The 23,319-nt window shown below is 46.1% G+C and overlaps 1 protein-coding gene across 1 annotated transcript in view; it reads right to left on the bottom strand.

Moving 5' to 3' along the window:
• GRIN2A (glutamate ionotropic receptor NMDA type subunit 2A) overlaps positions 1-23,319 on the bottom strand; it is a 373,011-nt gene that overhangs the window by 73,024 nt on the left and 276,668 nt on the right. Inside the window, exon 6 of the mRNA XM_045462078.1 lies at positions 2,880-3,085. Coding sequence (XP_045318034.1) covers positions 2,880-3,085 — 206 coding nt within the window. The remainder of the gene's footprint in view (positions 1-2,879; positions 3,086-23,319) is intronic.

The following is a 23,319-nucleotide window of genomic DNA, read 5'->3' as shown; positions in this document are numbered from 1 at the left end:
CGGCCTGCCTCAGAGATATTACCTTTAGGAAAGGCAATTGATCTACTATGTGTTAACGTTGGGACGAACGGGTCCCAGTAATTGTCTATGGCTTTCAGACACTTCGATTTCACCTCGATGTTCAGTAAACTTGTCCTGTCACCAAGTGGGAAAAGGGAAGCCGCAAGCTGCCACCTCCCACAGGAACCAAAAAGGTGAATCTGAACCTGTTAATCAGTTTATACTGTCCAGTAAAAAAAAAAGGCAGTTCTATTAAAGAGAGTAATTTATTGGGGGGTTCATTTTCTCCATACGAATGTGGCTCAGGACTCGGTGACCTACCGTCGTCAACTCCAAGGCTTCTGATTTTAAAGATTTGAAGCTCCTGTTATTGACTGTGGATCCCAAGAGGCCCTACTGGATTGGCCCTACTGAGACAAAGAAGGCATTGCTGTCATAAAGGGGGTGCCCTACTGAGGTTACAGTCTTGGCCTCACACCCAACACTCTGCCTTCTCCATCGGACCGCGTTGTACTCCAGAAGCACCTGTCCAAATCAAAACCTCCTGGGACAACGTTCCCACATTTACCCCTTCCATCTCCGCCCCGACCCCCTGCCAGCTCATCACTCTCTAGCCCTGCACTGGGCTTCCTTCTGTTGCCCAAACTTGCCAATCTCTCTCCTCCCTTGGGGACTTTGCAACTGCTGTTCCCTGTACCTGGAAGGCTCCTCCCCGCCAGCCCCCCAGCTTTTCACACGTTCGTCATCCTTTTCTGGGTCATCTTGCATCTCACCTCAAGTTACTCTCTTATCACACCGCCTTATTTATATCCTTCACCAGGCATATCCTAACATGGATCTGTCCTTCCTTTCCGGGCTGAGTTGTTTTTGAGCTGTGTACACGCTATACCGTAAGATCCCATCCTCTGTCGTCCCAGCTCAGCACAGCTCTATGCCTCACACACGAACTGTGCTGCAAGTATATTTATTTATTGACTAATCTATTCAGAATTTTAACTCCAAAGAAGCTTCTCGTTGATAAAAAATAATTTTTTTCCCTCTAAACAAGAATCTGCCTTCATAATACATTTAACAATCATATTAAAAAAAAAAATCTTTGTCCCAAGCGCTGAGCTCTGGGGATTTGCACCTTGTGTAATGAAGGCTTCGGTCAGAATCTGCAGAGTGGGACAAAAAATATGCAGGTGCTCATCTGTTCAATCATGATCAACATTACCGTGTCATGTTTTGTGGGTCCCTGGCTGTACAAAGACTAAGAAGCCATGCTTCCTGTATGTAGGCAGCTTACCCTCCAGGGAGAAAGACAAACTATAAGCCATAAAATCGGGTGATAAAGAGATCGAGCAGTAGGGACTCCATGTTTGAGTTCCTTCAAATTCATGTGTTGAAACTCTCAACTCCAATGTGATGGGGTCAGGAGGTGGGGCCTTTGGGAGGTCATTAGGTCAGAGGGTGAGGGCCTCATGAATGGGATTAGCGTCCTTGGAAACAGACACAGGAGAACTTGCTTCTCTTCTGTCCGTTCTCCACCATGTGATGCGACCGTGAGAGCATGGCCGTCTCAAACCAGAGGGCCCTGGTTGGACACCTTGATCGTGGACTCCAGCCTCCAGAATTATGAGAAGTGTCTGTGTTTAAGCCATGCAGTCTGTGGTGACTTGTCACAGTGCCCTGAACAGACCAAGGTACAGAGACACTCCAGGTTTCTTTGGAAGGAGGAGGAACAAACCCAACTTGGGGCGGGAGTGGTTAAGACTTAAAAGACACAGGAGAATTATCCAGCCGAAAGGACACACTCAGAAAACACTCACAGAAATATTCCAATGGTAGGCCTTTTCCTTTTGGTGAAATCCCCCACAAGGGCCGTGTCTTTGTGTTTGCACCAGAAAACTATAACCAGGGCCTTAGACCTGGTCATGAAGCTTTATGCTTCACCAAAGGGCCTACATATTAGGGAGAAACTTAACCAGAAGCTCTCATAAAAATGGTCAGTTCTTCCTTTGATTGTTAATAAATGAGGAAACGGCCCAGAGGTGATGTGGGCTTGCTGTCGGTGAGCTGGGACACTTCCAGAAGGTCAGTTCCATGCTGATCACATCATAAGGTCATATGTGAGGGGTACAGCTGTATCATGACCTCCACACAGAGAGAAGTTTTCAAAGTTTTTGAAAAGTTTGTGTCTGGGATATATACAAGAGATGGAAAGAAGCAGATGTACAGGGCTGGAGGAGGGAGCAGCCAGAAGAATTAAAACATAATTTTTGGGGGGCGCCTGGGTGGCTGGGTCAGTTAAGCTTCCCACTTCGGCTCAGGTCATGATCTTGCAGATCATGGGTTCAAGCCCCACCTCGGGCTCTGTGCTGACAGCTCGGAGCCTGGAGCCTGCTTTGGCTTCTGTGTCTCCCTCTCTCTGCCCCTCCTCTGCTCGCACTCTGTCTCTGTCTCTCTCTCAAAAATAAATAAACATGAAAAATTTTTTTTAAGGAAAGACCAAAGGGGAGGATCAGTTTGGCAGAGAGGTTAAGGACTGGCAGTGAAGCAGGTGGACGGCGTCTGGGTCCTAGGTCCTCCATTTACTAGCTGGATGGCCCTGAACATGTTTCTTAATCTGCCCATAACTCAGTTTAAATCTCTAAGACGGGTAACACCACCTGCCTGCAATTGCCGTTGCCGGAAGTAAGTGAATGCAGACCAGCTGGCATAAGTCCAGCTATTTACTGAAGTCTTTAAAAAATCTAATATCACAGGTTCTGATGTACTATTATAATAAGCTACTGTGTATTAAATTTTACTACTATATTACAGATACCACTGTTGTCGATGATACAGGCTGTGTTAAAGGACTGGGCACATCCAACCGACAGCATCCCCGGACTCACTTGATTTTGACGAACTTCCGACACGGCACAGTGTTCCTCACGCACGTCTCGGTCAGCGGGTCGATGTCTTCCACGATGACAAAGGGGGCCTCCTCCAGGGTGACGATGCTCAGATGATTGTCGTCCGGCTCGCAGTCTGAGAAGGACTTGTACCTCGGCCACACGGCGTGCCTGAGGCTCAGGCTCTGGTTCTCCCACTTGCCCACCTGCATCAGGAAGGCAAAGGCACACCTGTGATTTCTTGCAGCACCTTCTAGAAAGGCAAGCCCTTCCCCATAAGAGGTCTGGGACAAGAACCCTACCCATCCTGAGGGCTTTTCTGCTACATACTTCAACATACACTTTGGTGTAGATGCTAAGAAAAACAGACATAAAGGAGAAGAAGAATCCTGGACGGCCCCCACGCCTGCCTCTCCCAGGCTAATTAATATGGCGGTGGTACCCAAGCACTGAGATTGCTAGATCTCCCCAGGAGATTCCAAGGTTCTGGCAGATTTCGGGACCACTGGCAGTGGGAGAATAGCATGGACCTTTAGCATCAGAGAAATCTAGGCTTGGATTCCCACCTCTGCCATGTACCAGCTGCACAACCCTAGTTAAGCTCTGAGTCATTGTGAACCTCTGTGTGTCACCTATAAATAGCACAACTCCACCTACTGTACAAGGATGTTGTGGCAATTAAACAAGACCGTCTGTGACGAGCAGGCAGCGCAGAGCCCGGCACGTAGTAGGGACTCCACACTTTTTCTTTGAAGTACAGGAGAGAGACAAGGACAGGGAGAAACTTTTAGAAGGTGCCAAGAGAAAGGGTGAGGAGACAGGGAGATGATGCGGGAGAGCTAGAAGGAAGGAGGACGGACAGGAAAGTCAACACAAGGAGGGTGAGCAGGAGAGGAAATGAAGGGCTTCATTTCAACCTCAGGTATCGTTCTACTTAAGTTGCAAATTAAGGTGAACTGCTATTAATTCGGCCTGGAGAGGAGACTTTCAGCGCTTAGCACCAAGACCCGTCAAAACAGCACTGACATGTTCCCTCTCTAAGCGGCAGCTGGCATGTTAGTGAAATCAAACTGAAGCCTGTATGTTTTGAACCTTAATTTTATTTGACAGCTTATTGGCATTATTCAGACATGCACCGGGAAGAAGCCGCTCCCGGTATCACGCTTTTTCCTTCTTCCTCTCGCTCCCACACGCAATTGCTTGACACCGCGGGTCACAGCTTCGTTTGTAATATCAACCTCAAGGAAACACCTTGTCTGAGATGCTAAGTGCCAAGTCCAGGCTTGTCTGCATTGACGTGACCTGCTCACCTCCCCTCCTGTAACCTGAGTGTCACCAGAAACGAATTGCAGGCCCATAAAGAGAATTCAAACACGTCGGACGCCGAAAGGGGTGACGGCGTGGAAGGAGATAAGGCAGACGGAGTGCCCTCAGATCGCCTCATCATTTGGACTGGAAAATGTTTGCTGCTTAGAGCACAATGTTCCATGCGGCCAATGGCAAAACTGTCCAGCTTCGGTGATACCTTCTGTTTTATGACAGTAGCATAAGCAGTAAGGTAATCTGGGCAAACACACTTGTTCATCTGCCTGTGCTGCTATGTGTAACACAGGCTGGGGAGAATGTTGAGCCCATCACGTTCTTCATTCACTCAACACAGATTTATTGAGCACTGACTATGTCCTGGCACAAGCCAGGAAACAATGATGGATAAACCTATCCATTGGCTGTAGGGCAAAGACGGAACTAATACCAATACATAAGCAAATAGGAGATCTCCAAGCTTTTTCTTTTGGGACAAGTTCCATCAATCCCTTTTCTTTCCACTTCTCTTGGAAAACGCAAACCTTCAAGAGCAGCTGAGTAGTTTAGTTGGTAAGAGAACGGCTTACTGCAGTCAAACAGAACTAAGTGTCGATCCCGGCTTCACCCATGAGCTGGCTCGCCTTAGGAAAGTCACTTAACCTCTCTGAGCTTTATCTGCAAAATGCAGATGGCACCAGGTTATGCCTTTCAGGACTGTGGGGAGCTCTGGATGAGCCAAAATGAACATGAAGCACTGAGCGCAGAGCTCAGCATGTAACGTACATGGTGGCTGCCATCACTTTTTTATTGTTGTCGTTAGCGTTCAAGACTTGGCTCAAATATCACCTAATCGGGAAGGGCATTCCTGCTCTCCCCAGTAACACAGAACTTTGCACCTCTCCACGGCACCTCTTTCATGCCGTCTCATAAGGGTGTCACTTGTGAGCACTCCTGTGTAGGCAGGAAATGTATCAATATTGCCAGTTACTCTGATCCCCACAAATCCTACAGGGTAAGGATTATTATTCCAACTTTACAGTTCAGAGAACTGAAGCACAGAGACGTTGTGTAACCTGCCCAAACTCAAGCAGCTGGGAAGCGAGGGAACCAGAACCCTACCATAGGGCTGTGTGAATCCAAACGTGCTTCTATTAAGTGATCTGTGGTAACCGTAGTATAGCTCCAAGACCCTTCCTTCCCAGCAGAGACAGCCCTGGATGTCCCAAGAAACATAAATTAACGCAAAGACTGTTTAGCCAGCAGAATCTTTGGTGATGTCATTGACCATATCTTGTCCCCTACACTGTGGAGTCAGGCAAAGGTCCCCGCCCAAGGCTGACTGCTGGGGAGAGAGGTGGCGAAGGTTTCCTGGAGTGCAGTAACTCCCCAGATCTCCCTAAGTTAGTCTCTCCCTTCCCATGTCTACGTAAGCACCCACTGGTCAGCCAAGGAGGGTGGAAGCAGGTGGTGGTTGGAAAAACTTGATCAGGGCCGAAGCTGCTGTTTCCATGCTGCCCTACATCTTGAGAGCCCCCTCCTCCTCTGAGTCTGACAGGCTGCTCTGGTAGGCTCCCCAGATCCCCAAATCCTGGCCCCAGGATTCTATATACCACATAGGAGAAAACAGAGTGTCTTCCCTTTACCCTCCTATATGCATTTTCACAAGGGATTTGAACGGAGTCAGTCCAGTGTTTGTAGACGGGATTAACAGAGATTTTTTTCACTCCATAAGTATTTATGGAGTGGCCCTTCGGGTATCAAGCACTACACTAGACACCAAGGAGAATGTCAGGCATGCAGTGAAGTTTTTACTTGCATGGAATTTTTATGCTAATTGGGAAGACGGACATGCGTCAAATAATCACACAAAAACATACACCATACGAACTGGGAGGAAGAAAGAAAAATTGGGTCTAAGAGAGCAAATGGGGGGTGAAGAAATCCCAAAGGGGTTCCCTGAGGAGGTGGCACTGAAGCCAAGATTGGAAGTCCAAGATGAGTGGTGGGGGGCTGGTTTAGGGGAGCGAAGGAAGGAAGGGAAAGCACTCCACACACGCAGGGGCCAGATGATGCAAAGCCCTGCAGGTCCCCGTGAGGAGCTGAGATTTACCTCAAGAGTTCATCTAGTCTGTTCGCCAGGAGGGAAAAGATGAATGGAAGTCACTGGGGATATACGTCCCTCTGTAACCTGGATGAAGGTGGGAGTTCTATGACCCCTCAATTCATCCTTGTTGTCTTTTTTTAGAATGTTTATTTATTTTTGAAAGACAGAGTGCAAGTAGGGGAGGGGCAGAGAGAGAGAGAGGGAGACACAGAATCCAAAGCAGGTTCCAAACTGTCAGCCCAGAGCCCGATGCGGGGCTCGAACCCACAAACCGTGAGATCGTGAGCTGAGCCGAAGTCGGGAGCTTAACCGACTGAACCACCCAAGTGCCCCCATCCTTGTTTTCTTTTTCTTGATGGGAAATTTTAAACTTATGCAAAAGTGGACTAGGGTAATGAATCACCATCTTCCCATTCTCTAGTGGCAATAATTACCAACTCATGGCCAATCTTGTTTCATTTATACTGCCACCCACTTCCCCTGTATTACACTGAAGGAACTCCCAGACATGGTAACATTTCATTCACAAACCCTTAATTCGATTTAAATATCCAATTTCTGTTTGCTTAATAATATTATACCTCAATAAGCTATGTGTTTCTCTGATGAGATGACAGTTTCCCAGGCTAGGAGGGATTTTCAAATACACACTGATGGATTTTGAGGATCACAGCTTCTAAACTCAGGGCCTGGCGAAAGGAGGGAATTAATGGACAGCTGCTGATCGAATCAATGAGCACCTGACCTGAATTCTTAAAAATGTCCGTGAGTCGGAAACTACTAGTAGACTGATCAGTGTGTGCACGTTCGCCTCAGCTATGGAATCTTGCACCCTCAGCAAAACACTGAGGTACCGAAACCTACGTTCTCCCCTTCACTCACGCTTCACACTGACCTCAGTCCCCCAGACGCAGAGCCACTGAGAGAGGCTGCCGAAAAGCCTCTGTGTATTACATTTTCCAGACACATCCAAGACCATCATGCCAATGCCAATTTAAAAGGGGCTCTGGCTGCTCTCAAGTGTTCGACAGGACGTCAACAGTCAAAGGAATAAACCCTGAATTGAGAGGAACCTTCACTCACATCACCTATGCTTGCCTCAGTGTCCACAGGCACTAAATGGGCACAGAATATGAATTCCACATGTGCCCTTCTCTAACAGTCGTGTCCCAAACAGAAGGACCCCGTGTACCCTGTGGACAGTAGTGATCCAGCACTCTCCCAGCTCCCGTCTTTGTGCTGAGGGTGACTGTCCTGCTATTCTCTAAACCGGACCTTTTTCTTGCTCCAGGGTCATGCACACCCCACATGGCAGAGTCCATAACTTTAAGTCAGCAGTCCTGCCTGACCTGAGGAGTCCGTACATTTCCTGGCCACGACAGTCCCCCTGGGGTAAGTTCTCAAGGCATCAGAGCAAGTGAAGTGATACAGTCACCGTGGAAGCCATGGTCCTGTCTTTGGAGCCCAAAGGGAAAACGAAGTTCCACGAGGCCTTGCCAAACTTCCAGTTAGATCTACACACGATCGGGACAGGAAGCCACACTTGTGCGTGTCTGTGTTGGATACACCCACGTGGACGCGCACATACCAACCCATCAACCTCCCAGGGATCAGCCTCATCCCCACAGGGACCATTCTTTTCTCTCCCTCACATGGCACAGAGGGAGAGGAGACAGAATAATTAATACCATGAGCCTTGGGGTCAGAGAGACAGGCTCAAATCCCTGTGACCCTGTGCAAGCCACAGCATCTTTCTGAACTTCAGTTCCCTCAACCACCAAATGAAAATATTTCAATTTCATTATGGTGCCTTGAGGATTAGCAGCGAGATGATGGTGGCAAACGTCTCTGGATCCACAGCAAGTTCTCCCTACGTGGCTCTGTTATCGTTAATCCAGCCTTTCTTAAGCCTCTCTTTGGGAAAACAGTGAGCCTCTGCAGCAGAAGCGCCGGCTGAGGGGGCAGAGACCCGACTTCCCTTGACAACACGCCCTTGACCTTTGATCTCATTGGGTCTCAGTCTCTTCCCCTGTGACAGAGATGGGGAGTGAGGGTGGGCCCGATGATCTCTAAGGTCTTTCGGATCTAAAGCTCCATGCAAAGCACGGGAGAAGTTGCCCTCCAGCTCCCTCCTTATCGGGATCAGGGTGACAGAGAATTAGAAAGGGGTGAATGAAGGCTGTGCGGCTTGCAACTTGATGTTTATTATGGAGAATTCTGAACAGTGGCCGTGTCCCCGCAGAGGCCCAGGTGACATGCCCAACTCTGAAGAAGACAGGATGGCTCGGAGAACCAAGCTGGAAGACTGAGAAGAAAGAACGAGGTCACCAGAGCCTTCTTGGTTGGGAGTTGTCTGCTGCACAGAAGCCAGCGGTGCCCAAATCTGAAGCTTCGCTCAAAGCTGTCTCTTGCTAGTTCTCTGCAGAGGGGCGTGGGTTCAAACTCTGACGTGGCCAAGCCCCAGCTATGGGAACTTGGACGATGATGATACAGCCAATCATTAACATTTATTGGGGGGTTTGATAAAGCCAATCATTAACATTTATTGGGGGTTTTACTGTGTGTTTCTAAGCACAGTGCTGAGAATTTTCCACGCATTATCTGACTCAGCTCTCAGAACAACTCCAGGAGGTGAGGAAGGATGATTGTCCTCATTGCTCGGTAGGTAAACTGAAGCTCAAAGAGACCTGTTTTGTGCGGGTCACAACGTAAATGGCAAAGCAAGAACTGAAACTCTGTCGGTAAACCCAGCGCGCTGCTTAATCTCTATGAAATTTGGTTTCTCTCTTTATTTTTATTTTTTTTTTTGAGAGAGAGAGGGCACAAGTGAGTGAGATGAAGAAAGAGAGACAGAGACAGAGAGAGAGAGAGAGAGAGAAAGAGAGAAGCGGGGTCACCTGAAGCGAGGCTCATGTTTTACCTGAAGTGGGGCTCTAGCTCACCTGAGCTTTCTTTATATTTTAAAGGTAATTAATAGTGCCCTCCTTACAGACTGGCTGTGAGGATCACACAAGATGATAAAAATAAGACTTCCCATTTCCACCGATCTGGGGAGCTATACATATTAATTCGTGTAATTCTAAAAATAGACACATGAACAAGATGCTACTACTGTTATCTCTGGGTCATCGATGACGGGACCGAGGCACGGGTACAGGGCTTAAGCAGCTTGTTCAGTATCTACGGCCTGAGAGTGGGATAATCAGGATCTGAACCCAGGACTCACTTTCAAATCAGGGAAGAAATGCAACTAGAAGTTTTTGCTGGAGAAAAAGAAAGAAAGAGAGAGAGAGAGAGGAAAGAAAAGAAAAATTTGATAGTGGAAAAACCCAATAAACACCTCCTCAGCCAGATGATTAAGATAAGTATCAACAGGGGTGGGTCAGTTTGGTAGTAGGTCCCCTTGATACGACATGAGGGCAGTGCTGCCCCACCTCTGTGGTCTCTTCTTCCCAAGACACGTAACTCAGTCCGATGATAAGAAAGATATCAGAAAAATCCCAGTGTAAGGACATCCTTAAAAATAGCTGACCGACACTCCTCAAAACTGTGGAGGTCATCAAAATACAAGGAAAGGCCGAGAAACTGCCACAGCCAAGAAGAGCCTGGGGAGACCTTGTGATTAAATATCGTGGGGTGACCCGGATGAGGTGAGGGGATGGAACAGGAAAAAAGACATTAGATAAAAACTAGGGAGGGGCACCTGGGTGGCTCAGTCCATTAAGTGTCTGCCTTTGGCTCAGGGCATGATCTTGCAATTTTTGAGTTTGAGCCCTTCGTCGGGCTCTGTGCTGACAGCTCAGAGCCTGGAGCCTGTTACAGATTCTGTGTCCCTCTCTCTCTGCCCCTCCCCTGCTCATGAGTGTGCGCACGCTCTCTCTCTCTCTCAAAAATAAACTTAAAAAAAAAGAATAGGCACATGGCCCTTACTTGGCAAATCAGTACACTTGGCCCCTGAGCCACAGTGATTGGCTCATGAATGTGCATGTGACCTAAGCTGAGCCAATGGGAGTTTTCCCTGGGACTTGTACTGGGATGATTAGCATAGGGTGGTGTGACAGAAGAACCTATCAGAGACTACAGAACTAAGAAATAAAGAAGACAGCAATAAAGTCTGGATGGCATTGCTTGAGCTCTTATAATAATAAAAGTTGACATTCACTGGGCACTTAGTATGTATTAGGCACTATTCTTAGCACTATTTTAATTCTTATAAACACTCTATATACAACAAATAGGCACAGGCAGGCAATTTTTTTAATCTCTATCATGAATTTTTTTTTATAATTAAAAACAGTCCCAAACTCACCCAAATAGACTGTGTGGGAGGAGAAAAAGAATCTTTACCTTCAAAATAAACTGAATTTTGGTGATAAACCTTTGAGTGTTTTCTGCAAATATACTAAGGTTTTGAGGACAAAGAAAAATAATTGACCTCTGATGGAGAAAAGTGATTCTGTTAAAAGAACCATAAAGAGGGGAAATTAACTTTGTAATGATTTTTTTTATCCATTTTTATTAATAAAATTTAAATACAGTGCCTTTAGAAAGCTAATCTCTCTTCAGCTCTTGGAAAATGTTTTGTGAAAGGGCACCGATTACTTATCAAAATGTTCAGCTGCTATTTTCTCAGGGCAGAGACAATTTCATCTCCAGAAACTGTCATAAGTTAGCATTCACCCCTTCGTGTCTGGGTAAATCTGGAGAGATGTCACAGAGGCCACAAGTGGCTGGAAGAAATTAGGTGATGAAAAGATATTTGCGGCTCTCCTTTCAAAGTGATATGTTTGATCTTATTTGATCTATTCACGAAATGCTTACAAGAGACAATTAAAATCTCCTCATAACTGGTTTTCTGGGCTCCCAAGCCACCCCCTAAAAACATATCAAAATGCCAAAATCATACATCTACCTTTACTCAAATCCTTCCATGACTCATGCTGCTTACACAATCAAATGCAGACTCCCCTTAACATTAATGGACCCTACAACAATCAACCAATCTCACCAATTTCCCTGCTCTCTGCTTTCTGTCCTTTTCCTCTCTCTCAGACACCCTAGACATACCCTCATGCTAGGACATTTGCATGTACACCTCCAAACACAGATACACTCGCACGTACACATACTCATATATGTATACATATTCGGATATATATCAGTCTACCTAAACATCTACACATAAACCCAAAGACAAACCCACACCTATACACACACACACTCACACCTACCCAAATTCCCAATGCAGGCATATATACACTCATATCCACCCATACATGCACGACGACCCATATACACATACCCTGCACACGCACACACACCTCTACGCACCCGCAACAACGCATACACTTTTCCCTTCTCGTAAACACTCCCCGATCGACACCTACTTTCTTGCCTTTGCCTGCACTGTTTCTTCTACCTGAAATCCCTCCCCTTGTCACCTCCACAGATTGAAATCCTGCCCATGCTTTCCAGCTCTTGCATGGATCCTAATCCTCCAGCTGGAATGCCTTTCTGCATTTCCTGTGCCTTTGGAACATCCCCTCCCGCCCTTGAATGCTCTCACTTCTTCATGCGTGGCTCGGTAGGTGCATCTGGTGCTTTACTGCTGTATACTCTTCCAGGCACCTCAGGAGGCTCTGGGACCACAACAGTGAACAGGGCAGGCCCGGCCCCCATCCCCAGAGTTGCCAATCTGGCTGGAGAAGAGGAGTCAAAGCTCAATGGCAACAAAGGGAGATAATGGTCACGCTGGGAGTGAGCACAGGATGCTACCGAAGACACAGCTTCCTGCTCTGGAAGGGAACCAAAAAATGCTTCCAACAGGAAGTGACTTCCAACTCTGAGCCAGACCAGCAGGGCCGGTAGGTGGCTTGTTAAGGGGTTCCGTCTTTATCCTCAGGGCGAGTGAAGTGTGTGGAGGGGTGGGGGCAGGGATTCTTGAATACTTTTAATCAGGGGAGGGATAAAATTGGTCTGACGTATTAGAACACTTCTTCCCAACGCAGTGCAGAGAAACGGTTTGGGGCTCAAAGTTTCTGGATGCAGATGGGCTGGGAGGTGGGACACAGGACCCCCTGGTGAGGCCGGAATGAACTTGAGATCTGCAGGGGGGACAACCAACACAACTTAGAGACTGACTGAATGGCTGGGGGCGGGAGCTGTGACCCAGGTTGTCTTGACTGGTAATTCTGTTGAACAGTCCGTCCTGGCCCAGCTTCTACAACCACACAACCCACTTCGGCCGCAGCACAGGGCTCACCCACCAGCCAGTTCAATAAATATTTGCTGAATGGAACTCGATTCAGACTGTAGCATACTGTCCTTTTTCACTTAGAATTCAAAGTTAAAAGAGGAGAGTAGCCTGTTTACCCAGCTCCTCTCCTTGGAGACGAGACAATAGGGATTGCTAAATTAAAAATCAGAGAGGAAATTTATTAAAACCGACAATGGAAGCAGAGTTCACACTGCCTCTGCTCCAGGTTGACCGGCCCTGCTTAGCTCATTTCATAACCAAAGGGCAAACAGGCCTTAAAACAAACACTTGGCGTGTGTGAAACATCGCAACACATTTCACTCCAGATAATAAGCAGTGATTTACTCCCAAGCTGGAGAAAATATGAGTAATTAACTCTTCAGGAAGATGAATTTAAGGAGAAAAACAAAACAAACAGGAGGCCAATTTCTCTCCACCTGAAATATAAAGTCTTCCAAAGGACATGAGATAAATGGCCGTGAAGGGAATTTAAAATGATTTAATGTCCATACTTAGCATAAACAGCATCATCGATTAGCATCACTTCTTGCCTCGGCATGCAAATCTAACACAAAAACAAGCTGGTGGCAGCTTTACACACGAGTAATTTTGTGTCTTGGGCTGATGCTTGAAAGCAAAAGCGGATCTGAATTCGATTGATCTGGAAGCCACAATAAGGGTGTCTGAGTCACGACCGTGGCCTGATAGGAAGTTGAAATGTGTTCTACCTGGAGTACATCGCAGTTGAGCCCAGTGGTTTTTGTTTTCAACCAAGACCCAATCTAAAGCTCATCCCAGATGGTTACAGTCTGTTGAAACCAGAGGTCACACTGACCCCAGCTTTCTCCTGCCCCGTATACACAAACAAGCTTCTACGTAGAAATTGCTCAAGGGGCGCCTGGGTGGCCCAGTGGGTTAAGCGTCCGACTTCGGCTCAGGTCATGATCTCCCGGTTTGTGAGTTTGAGCCCCATGATGGGCTCTGTGCTGACAGCTCAGAGCCTGGAGCCTGCTTCAGACCCTCTGTCTCCCCCTCTCTCTGCCCTTCCCCTACTCATGCTCTCTCTCTCTCTCAAAAATAAATAAACATTAAAAATAAAATAAAATTTTAAAAAAAGAAAGAAACCACTCAAGAGCAGTGTGGGTCACTTTGTCTTCAAGGCCACGGGGCCTCAGATGGCCGCTGGCAGAGTGAAATCGAGAGCTGCTTTTTGCATTAATGAGGCCCAGGGTCTGCTTCTTTTAAATGCAAGTATTCAAGGTGGGGGACCATGAGCCTTGGGTGTGAACAAGACCTTCTTGGGGGCCGATTAAGAATGCGGCCTCCTAGATCTCTGGAAGGCTTGCATCAGTAGGTCTGGGAGGAGGCCTGGGAATCTGCCTTTTCAGCCAGGATCCTAGGTCACTCGGCTCAGGGTGCTGTGAGGACCGTATGTTGGGAAGCACCTAAAAGGATCAGACCTCCGGCTACCAGCAGGATTAAAAACAGAAGTAAGTAAAAGACGGGATCTTTTTTCTCAGGTTACTTACGTAACCAGCGGCAATTGCCAGCAGATCTAAAATGAGTTTAATCAGCTATTAGAGCCTTAATTAAATTCCTCTCAGTTGAAATTTCAGAATTGCCTAATTGTTACACAGCTCACATTGGAGGAGTTGATTTTTTTTTTTTTTCTCCCAGAATAACCGCTCTCAGGATCATCTAATAACTTTACGGATAACAGCGTCAACTGTCTGAAAATCCAGCACTGATCTGGTCATTCACGGAGACATGCTTTGATGGCTGCTACCTCCAACAACAACCCGTGTATCTGCTCCCCTTCTCTTGAGATTCAGGAGAAGAGCGCAATGTTTGTTCAGTCTCACATTTAAAAGTGAAAGTCTCTGGAACAATGAGCTGCCATGTTCTTGCAAAGTTCATTTATAATCTTCAGGCCTCCAGAGTCCCCCTGTTCCCAGGTCCCCAGGGATGGATAAAAGTTCTATTTCTTTGGTTTACTTTTAATTTTTTTTTTTTTTTTTTTTTTTGTGGGCTCTTAGAAGTGATGTCTCCTGGTAATTAGCTCAACAGTTAATAGCATTTTCTTTCTCTTCTTTGGCTCCACATTGGAATGGTACAACATTAGAAACTTGAAAAATCAGCAAAACATTAAAAAGAGCTCTCTCATAATTAGTAATTAACTTTTTGCACATGCTCTCGGGATGTATTGGTCGGTCCTGCTCCCCGCTGCAGTGATGATGATTAGATAATTAATAACTATAATAACCACTGTCTTGAGGTGCTGTCATCATCTGACATGTCTTTTGTCATCTCAGCCTGAGATGAGAAACCCAGAACAGGGCGCTGTGCTGAGGGAACATTCCATGGGTTAGTCTGAAAGATCCTGCCGCAGGAAGAGTCATGTCCTGGGGAGATGGGACTCCGGAGGCAAGGGAGGAGGGGAAAGAACAGCTAGAGGTGATGGCCTCGTAGGTCTCTTTCACGTACGCCCGCTTTGTTTCCTCAGTTTACCTGTGAGCTGATGCTTCTGAGGGCTTTGGATTCCTCCACGGGAAAGGCTCTCACCACAGGACTGCAGTCAGCCCTTGACCGTTGAATTCTACTGCTACTAACACCCATCCAAAAGGCGATTAGAATAATAATAGCTCAGGGGGGAAAAAAATCAACCTCTCAAATGTGAACTGAGTGACAATTAGGTAATTTGGGGATTTCAACCAAGAGGAATGTAATTAAGGCTCTAACAGCTGATTAGACTTCTTCGCCTCTGTGGTAATCTCCAACCATTACATAAGGGGCCGTGGAAGGGAGGGTTCCATTGTCCCTTTGTATCATGGTGTGCATGAGATGGTGACGGTCAAGACCGAGTGACTCTGTTTTCATTGCTGCACGTGTGGCTATCGTAACTCGAACATGAACTTGGCTGAGCTCTTCAAAAGGCTGTTGCCTTGGACAAGAAAACCAGAGTGGATGCAGGTCTGCAGAAGGAGCCCAGGCAGAGATGTGAACGGAAATGAGACAATCACAGGGCAATTTGGAATGGAGTGGGGGGGATCGGGTGGCGGGGGGGGAAGGCACATAACACAGAATGAGAACCTGACCCATGGTCGGACCTCTATAACACTAATAGCGGTAACCGCGGTCATTTTTAACCCCTTCGCCAAGACAGTTTTGAAATACGCTCAAGGTTTCCCTTTTGACCTTCCAGTGTACTTTTTTCCGGGCAACTTTGAAAGATCAGTGTGGCTTCTGCTTGTAAGTGAAATGAAATGCCACTTGTGATCTGGCAGAGTAAAGAGCTCTCTGTTGATTGCTTACCGGAATGGTATTTAGCATTGTCAGCAAACGTTAGGGTGAAGTCTGGGCTGATACCTGGGGGGACCCCTCGTTGGTCGGGATTATCAAGTCATTCTTCATTCTTATCAGCCTGCAGATTCGGACAGGACTGGGCATGACTATGGATGGGACTCTTCCTTTTTACTCTTGGGCAACTTCTTCTTCTTCTTTTTAATGAAAACCTTGAAAAGTGGCAAAAATTTGGGACCGAGCGTGTAACAGTTTATAAAAGGAGATAAGTTCCAGGTAATTAAATTGCAGACCAGGGAAGCAAGAGACTTCAATGCATCAACCTGTCTGGAGGGATGGAACAGGCCAGAAGCTGATGGTTTTCCTCACTCAGCATTATGTAAAAAAGCCAATTCCAGTTGGACCTCTGCCCTGAACGAAGTTAACCTCATTGACGGTGTCTGCAGAGTTTTAAAATGTGGTTAAAAGACCTGAGGGTATCGATTCACTGCAAGGCATTTCAGCCCCTTGCCTGAGAGGCTCCTGGGTCATCAAAGTGGGGTGTTTGGAGCTTGGTGTCAGGTCTCTGCTGGGCATTTGTTCTTCAGTATCTGGGGCAAAATAATAAATTTAAACCTTTGAGCTGCACGGTTTCCTTCTTCCAGACAAAAAGGGTGAGCCAGGGGTTGGTGCGTGAGGCCCTGCTGGTTATCATGAGGACACTAACCAAAGCCCCTGTGAGGGGCTGAAATCCACTGCTCTGATGAAATGCACTGATCACACTTCCAATTCTCCTTAGGTAAGACGGTATTTTGACAATCATTTTTCTTTGCTCAGCTCTGGCCCCAAACTACATAGCTCCAGGCTTGTCTGAGCCCTAAAGTATTCCAGTGAGAGGATCCTTTGAAATACTAAAGCCAACAGAAGATTTAACGGGGAGGAAACGTAATAAGCTTATCCACAGCTTTGCCCACTATTAAACTCATGATTAGTAGGAGGCAGTGGGGGAGAGGAGGATCCCCTTAGGATGGGCTAGATGAGACTCGCTATTGCAGAACACTGAGCCTAAGCAACCCTCCACTGTCAATCCAATTTCACCCAAACCGATTATTCTCATCTTGGACGCTAATGAACAATTCCAGAGCCCTGGAGTTACTCGGATGAAATTCGGATCTTGGTGACCAACCAGGTAGCTACTTGGCATTTTCCATTGAATTATACTGGCAAACTCGTATTTTAAAAAACTCTTGGAGTCAGAAGACCCAAGTTCAAGTTCAACTACAGGGCCTACAAGCTGTGTCACCTAACTTAAAGCTTTCCAGATCTGCACAAATTGTTTCCAATGATTCTTTTTTTAAAATTTTTATTTAGGAGAGAGAAAGAGAGAGAGAGCATGTGCAAGCAGGGGAGAGGGACAGAAGGGGGGGAGAGAGAATCTTAAGTAGGCTCCATGCTCAATATGGAGCCCAATGCAGGGCTCAATCCCACAACCTTGGGATCAGGACCTGAGCTGAAATCAAGAGTCAGATGCTCAACCAACTGAGTTACCCAGGCGCCCCTGTTTCCAATGATTCTGAGCATTAACAACTGATCGGCAAAGCTAGTCTCTAGGCTTTAAGCCACTCAGGGTTGGATTACATGGATGCATAGATAAATTCATTCAATAAATGTTTACTGCATGCCTACTATGTGCCATAAACTGTTCTAACACTGGTGATACAGTAGTAAGTAGACTCAACACTGGGGGTCAGCAAACTTCAGCCAAAGGGCCAAAAGTACTTGTACAGCCCATGACCTAAGAATGGATTTTACATTTTTATTTATATATTTTTTAAGTTTATTTATTTATTTTGAGAGAGAGAGAGAATGAAAATGAGTGGTGGAGGGGCAGAGAGCTAGGGAGAGAGAGACAATCCTAAGCAATGTCCACAATGTCAGCATAGAGCCCGACCCTGGGCTTAAACTCACAAACTTCGAGATCATGACCTGAGCCAAAATCAAGAGTTGGGCGCTTGATGAACTGAGCCCTCAAGCATCCCGATGGATTTTACATTTTTATTTTATTTTTAACTTTTTTTTTTTTTTTTGAGAAAGAGAGAGAGACAGAGTGTGTGTGGTGGAGGGGAGAGGGAGACACAGAATCTGAAGTAGGCTCTAGGCTCTGAACTGTCAGCACAGAGCCCTATGTGGGGCTCGAACCCACAAACTGTGAGATCATGACCTGAGCCGAAGTTGGACGCTCAACTGACTGAGCCATCCAGGTGCCCCTGGATTTTACGTTTTTAAATGGTTGAAAAGCATCAAAAGAATCATATCCTGTAACATGGGAAAATTATATGAGATTTGAGTTTGTGTCCATAAATAAAGTTTGATTGGAACACAGCCATGCTCATTTCCTTGTCTGTTGTTTACGGTTGTGTTCACGCTAAAACGGCAGAACTGAATACTTGCCATATAGACAAGTGGCCCACAAAGCTTACAGTATTTACAAGCTGCCTTTTATGTAATGTGTTTGCCAACCCCTGATCTAAGATCCTGTCTATACGGGACCCACCGACTAACCAGAAAAATGAAATTAAAGCTCCAAAGAATTAGTTGTAAAATAAAATAGAGAATGATAAGTACCAGAGGCAGAAAGGTGGAATAAATTGGAGTGGGCATCACAGGTGGGGGAGCAGATCTGCCGGGAGAGGTGAGAAATTACAGGGGTAGAATCAGGGGGGAGCTGCTGAGGAGGCACAGGGGTTGGGAAAGCAGACTGGGGAGATGTGACTTCTAGATTGAATGAATTGTGTAGACAAATGCACCAAAGTTGAGCTCAAGGGACATGTTTGTTGAAGGAAGTTCAACAAACTGGATGAAGGAAGTTGCCCGTATTGGATAAAACACAAATACAAAGGGGAAGAGCGAGAGGGATAGATAAAAGGAAACATCGGGACAGGATCACAGAAGCCCTTGGGTGTTGGGCTGAAATACGCACACATCAGAATTTGGTTGCATAGGAGTTCAAACTGGCAATTCACCTTGGGGTCCCTGAATGATTTACTCAACACCCGGGGAGACTCTGGTGATTTCATCCATGTCTGGCTGGTATTTGTCATCTCCTACCTCTTTTGGGATTGCCCTATTTTCCAATAATTGTGTCATTTCCTTCATAAACACATTCATACTCGTCAGAACACATGGACACAGTTAGAGGTGGGTTTTTAAACTTCTCTCCATTGCCCCCCCTCCAGGGCACGTTAGCCACCCTTTCTCATGGGGGAAAATTCACTTAGAATTGCTTGACTTTGATGATTTTAAATTTAGAAAATCCACAGTGCTCTCTTTCGGCTATTCTCATCCCTCTTCCCCAATATCCCCCTGGCCATGGGTCCCTGGGACAGGCTGTCTTCCCCCAGTTGGTCTGCTCGTCACTCACACCCTCACCCCCTCCCTATTCCAGCCTAGACCTCTTTGTCCGTCACATCACTTGATGTTGTGCCATATGCCCACAAGTATCCCAGCCCGCTTTGTCCTCTGGTCACACCCTCCTGGCACCAAACCCAGGTCATCAATCCAACCACCACCTTACCAGTAAGCCACTGAGTACAGGCGGAAACATCACACAACCACATAGATCAATACCATCCCAATGCAAGGACTCCCTCTCTGGCCAGAAATCCTTCTCCCCTTTCCTGTCTCCAATTCCCTGGAAACGATTTCAAACCTTAACACCTGCCCATGAGACCGAAGCTCCACCACCCCCATGCCGGCGCCCAGATGATGGATCTGTCTCTTATTTCATAGAGTCTTAGGGACAATCCACATAGCCCACAGACTTACCTGCCCCTGCACACATGTCTTCCTTCTTCTCTCCTCCAGTAATGCAAGAGGCCTCCCTCTCTCCTCTAGCCTAACACCATCATCTGTGATCCGGACACAGTCCTCTTCTGCAACCAAGACCACCAGTGGCTTTCTCATTCACCAAACCCAGCAGGTGCATCACATGTGACTCTGAGAGCCCCTCCCATCTTTCATGAGTCTCCCTGCTCTGTGCTGTCACAACCCTACCCTTTCCAGGTTATTTCTCACTTTTTGGACTTTTCCAGCTCTGCCAAAATGCAAGTTCCTCTTTCTCTGCACAGTTTACATGCCCTGCCCCCTCTCCTGGCCTCAGACCTCCATACTCATGTGTCTCCTACTGCCCACTCTTCAAGTATTACCTCTATGTTGACCACCCTCAGATCTGTCTTAGACCAGCTACTCTCACCTGCCTTAGGAAACCTCAAACTCAATAGACTTAGAGTAAAAGTCACCATGGTACCTTGAGTAAAAAAATAAAATGCACAACTTCTCTCCCATGGGTCAAATATGAGTTCTTGAAACCCCAACCCTGGAAATACTCAATTCATCCGTCTCCCTGCACCCCCATATACATATTAAATCAATCACCCATCTTTGATAGTTCTAATGTTTGAATATTTTTCCTTGTCCATTTCTTTCCTAACTCAAGATCACCACTCAGCCCTGGCCTTCACTGCTTACAAGTTTCTGCCACAGCCTCCACACTGGTCTCCCTGCCCCAGACAGTGCCTCTCAGCCTGTCCCCCAAGCCAGCACTCTAAATATCTCTGCACATGTAATTGTTCCATTCTCTCCCTTAGAGCCCATTTTTTAAAGTTTATTTATTTATTTTGAGAGAGAAAGAGAGAGAGAGAGGCTGAGAGAGAGAGAGAGAAAGAGAGAGAGAGAGAAAGAGAGAGAGAGAGAGAGAGAGAGAGAGAGAGAGAGAGAGAGAGAATCCCAAGCAGGCTCCATGCTATCAGCACAGAGCTCGACGTGGGGCTCAGACTCATGAACCATGAAATCATGACCTGAGCTGAAATCAAGAGTCTGACGCTCAATTGACGGAGCCACCCAGGTGCCCCTCCACCTTAGAGCCTTTTGATGGCTTCTCACTACACTGGGAATCAAGGAGAAATGCCTGACCACAGTCTTAACGACCCAGCCTGTTCCCAGGTCTCTGTAGCTGTCTGCATCCACGCCAACCTCATTTCTGACAACCAAATCCCTGTTCTGCCCCCACCCCCTACATAGGGGCTCTAGAATCCCACAGGAGTAACCACAGCCTCTGAGTACATCACCTGTCTGCCCCAGAAGACCCACTGAGGGTGGGGACTGTGTTCTGTGCTGTAGTGTCCCTTTCACCCAGCCCAGAGCCTCTTACAGAATAGACACATAAATGGTTAGTACATAAGCAACTGAGTAAATAAATGTACCAATGTGACCTCCATAACCCTGACCTCCCTGCAATCAATTATCAACTTCTTTTGGGCTCTGCTGGTAAAATGTACTGGGAATAATGTGGGTTCTAGAGTTGGCTGAACCTGAATACCAGGAAGTTTACTTCCTGGGCCTTAGTTTCCCCCTCTGTAAAGTGGGCATAATACAAGTAATCATATCCTCTAATTATTGTAAGAATTAAATAAAATAATGCCTGCAAAGCCCTTATTATCCTGTTAGCCTCATGGTCACGGCTCAACCAGTGTCAGGTGTTTTATTACATACAAGGCTCTTAATTCATTCATACGAACCTCCCAGCCTGGCCCATCACAGGTATTCAGTCAAGGTTAGGGCCATCCCATCTATGACGGGCACGTCTTCCTGAGGTTGAAGTTAACCCCTGAATGTAACTCCAGAAGAGAAAAGAGCAAGGCATTAATTTGATCGAAACTCTAGGCTGAAGGCTTATGTACCAAGATGACACTTAGGAAATGCATTTGCCTTCTTCCCCGCGAGGGGAGACAGATATGATCGTCCCTCACTGCTCTCTTTTTTAGATGGAACTGATATTATCTATTAATAAAATTCTGTGCACAGAGAAGAAGGTCCTGCCAAGAACAGCTTGGTGTTATTTTAGCTCTATCCATAAATCCAAAGGCCTGACAATTACTTTTAATTCCATTTGCTAGTTTGAGGAGCTGCGCAATTAATCCATACCATTAATTTCATAACTATAAATACAACCCCAGCTTCCATGGAGCCTTATGCCAAAAAGCGCAACCTTCTGAATGTACTTGTTAGCTCCAATGGCTAAGAAGCTGTATTGGGGGATAAAAGAGGAAAGAAACAGAAAAGGGAAATTTCAGATAATAGACACACTTGGAAGGGCGTCCTGGCTAAATGCTCCATGTCATTACAGGGATAATAATATAAAACCCTGAGTTTACAGAGGCCTTTATGGGCTACCAGTTGGTGTTTATGATCTCATTTCATTTGAAGCTCATGGTAGATGGTCACATAAAGGTGAGGAAGATGTTTTTTACCATGTTTTCAGAGGGGTAGCACTAACGTTCATTCAAGGAATGGGGACCAGAAAGTTCAACACATATGTGAAAGGGCTGGAGGTGGTTCTGTGACCGCCAGACCAGGACCCGTGGGAGTGTGTGTTCCTGAGTTATCTCCTCGTGTGGGAGGCAAAGACAAAACAAGGGGATGGTGATGCTTGAATATGTTCATCTTCAAAGTCTGAGCCCAGCTCCTTCGAGAAAACAGAATGCCAGCAACAGGCTTCTAGAAATCCACTCAAAATGCAAATAATAATAATAATAATAATAATAATAATAATAATAATAATAAAATAATAATAACAATAATAATAATAAATCCTAATAATTGCCACTTAAAAATCCATATTGCAGGCATGCCCAGGTGGCTCATTCCATTAAGCGTTTGACTCTTGATTTCGGCTCAGGTCGTAATCTCACGGTTCATGGGTTTGAGCCCTGCATCAAGCTCTGGGCTGACAGCTCGGAGCCTGGACAGCCTGCTTGGGATTCTTGGTCTCCCTCTTTCTCTGCCTCTCCCCAGCTTGTGCTCACTCACTCGCTCTCTCAAAAATAAATAAATAAGCATTAAAAAAAAATCCATATTGCACTTTGCACTTGTCATGTCCTCAACTCTTTCTATTATATGCCAGGCCCCATACCAGATGTTTGACATGCATTATTTATAATCCCCACAAGTTATAAAGTGCCTGGGTGATCATGTTCCAATAGATTAATTTCTCTGGTCCTCAATTTTCTCATCTATAAAATAAAAAAATTATAATATTTACCATTTAGTGTTCTGGTGAACATAAAATGTGGTAACGTGCTAATATGTTTGGCTCAGAGCTGATGTCTCTGTCAATGCTCAGAGGCTGTTAGGCATTTTGTTTTCACTGTTTGGAACTGTATAGGAAAAACAAACTCCATGCTTTTCTCACTCAAATCCTCTGTCTCCTGTAACACTAGGTGATGTCACCTGCGTTGTAGAATTCGGCTGAGAAAAATAATAGAACTTAGTGGTCAGAATCAGAATTAGACAAATGGGGGTTCAAATCCAGTTCACATTCTTGGAAATTAACTTGTCCCCTATATTCTTTAGTTTTCTCATTTATCAAATGGGGACAGGGGTGCACAGATGGCTCAGTTGGTTACGCGTCTGACTCTTGATTCAGCTCTGGTCATGAT

This window comes from Leopardus geoffroyi, chromosome E3 (genome assembly GCF_018350155.1).
Source record: "Leopardus geoffroyi isolate Oge1 chromosome E3, O.geoffroyi_Oge1_pat1.0, whole genome shotgun sequence".
Classification (NCBI taxonomy): domain Eukaryota; kingdom Metazoa; phylum Chordata; class Mammalia; order Carnivora; family Felidae; genus Leopardus; species Leopardus geoffroyi.
This window is presented reverse-complemented; position numbering and strand designations above follow the sequence as displayed.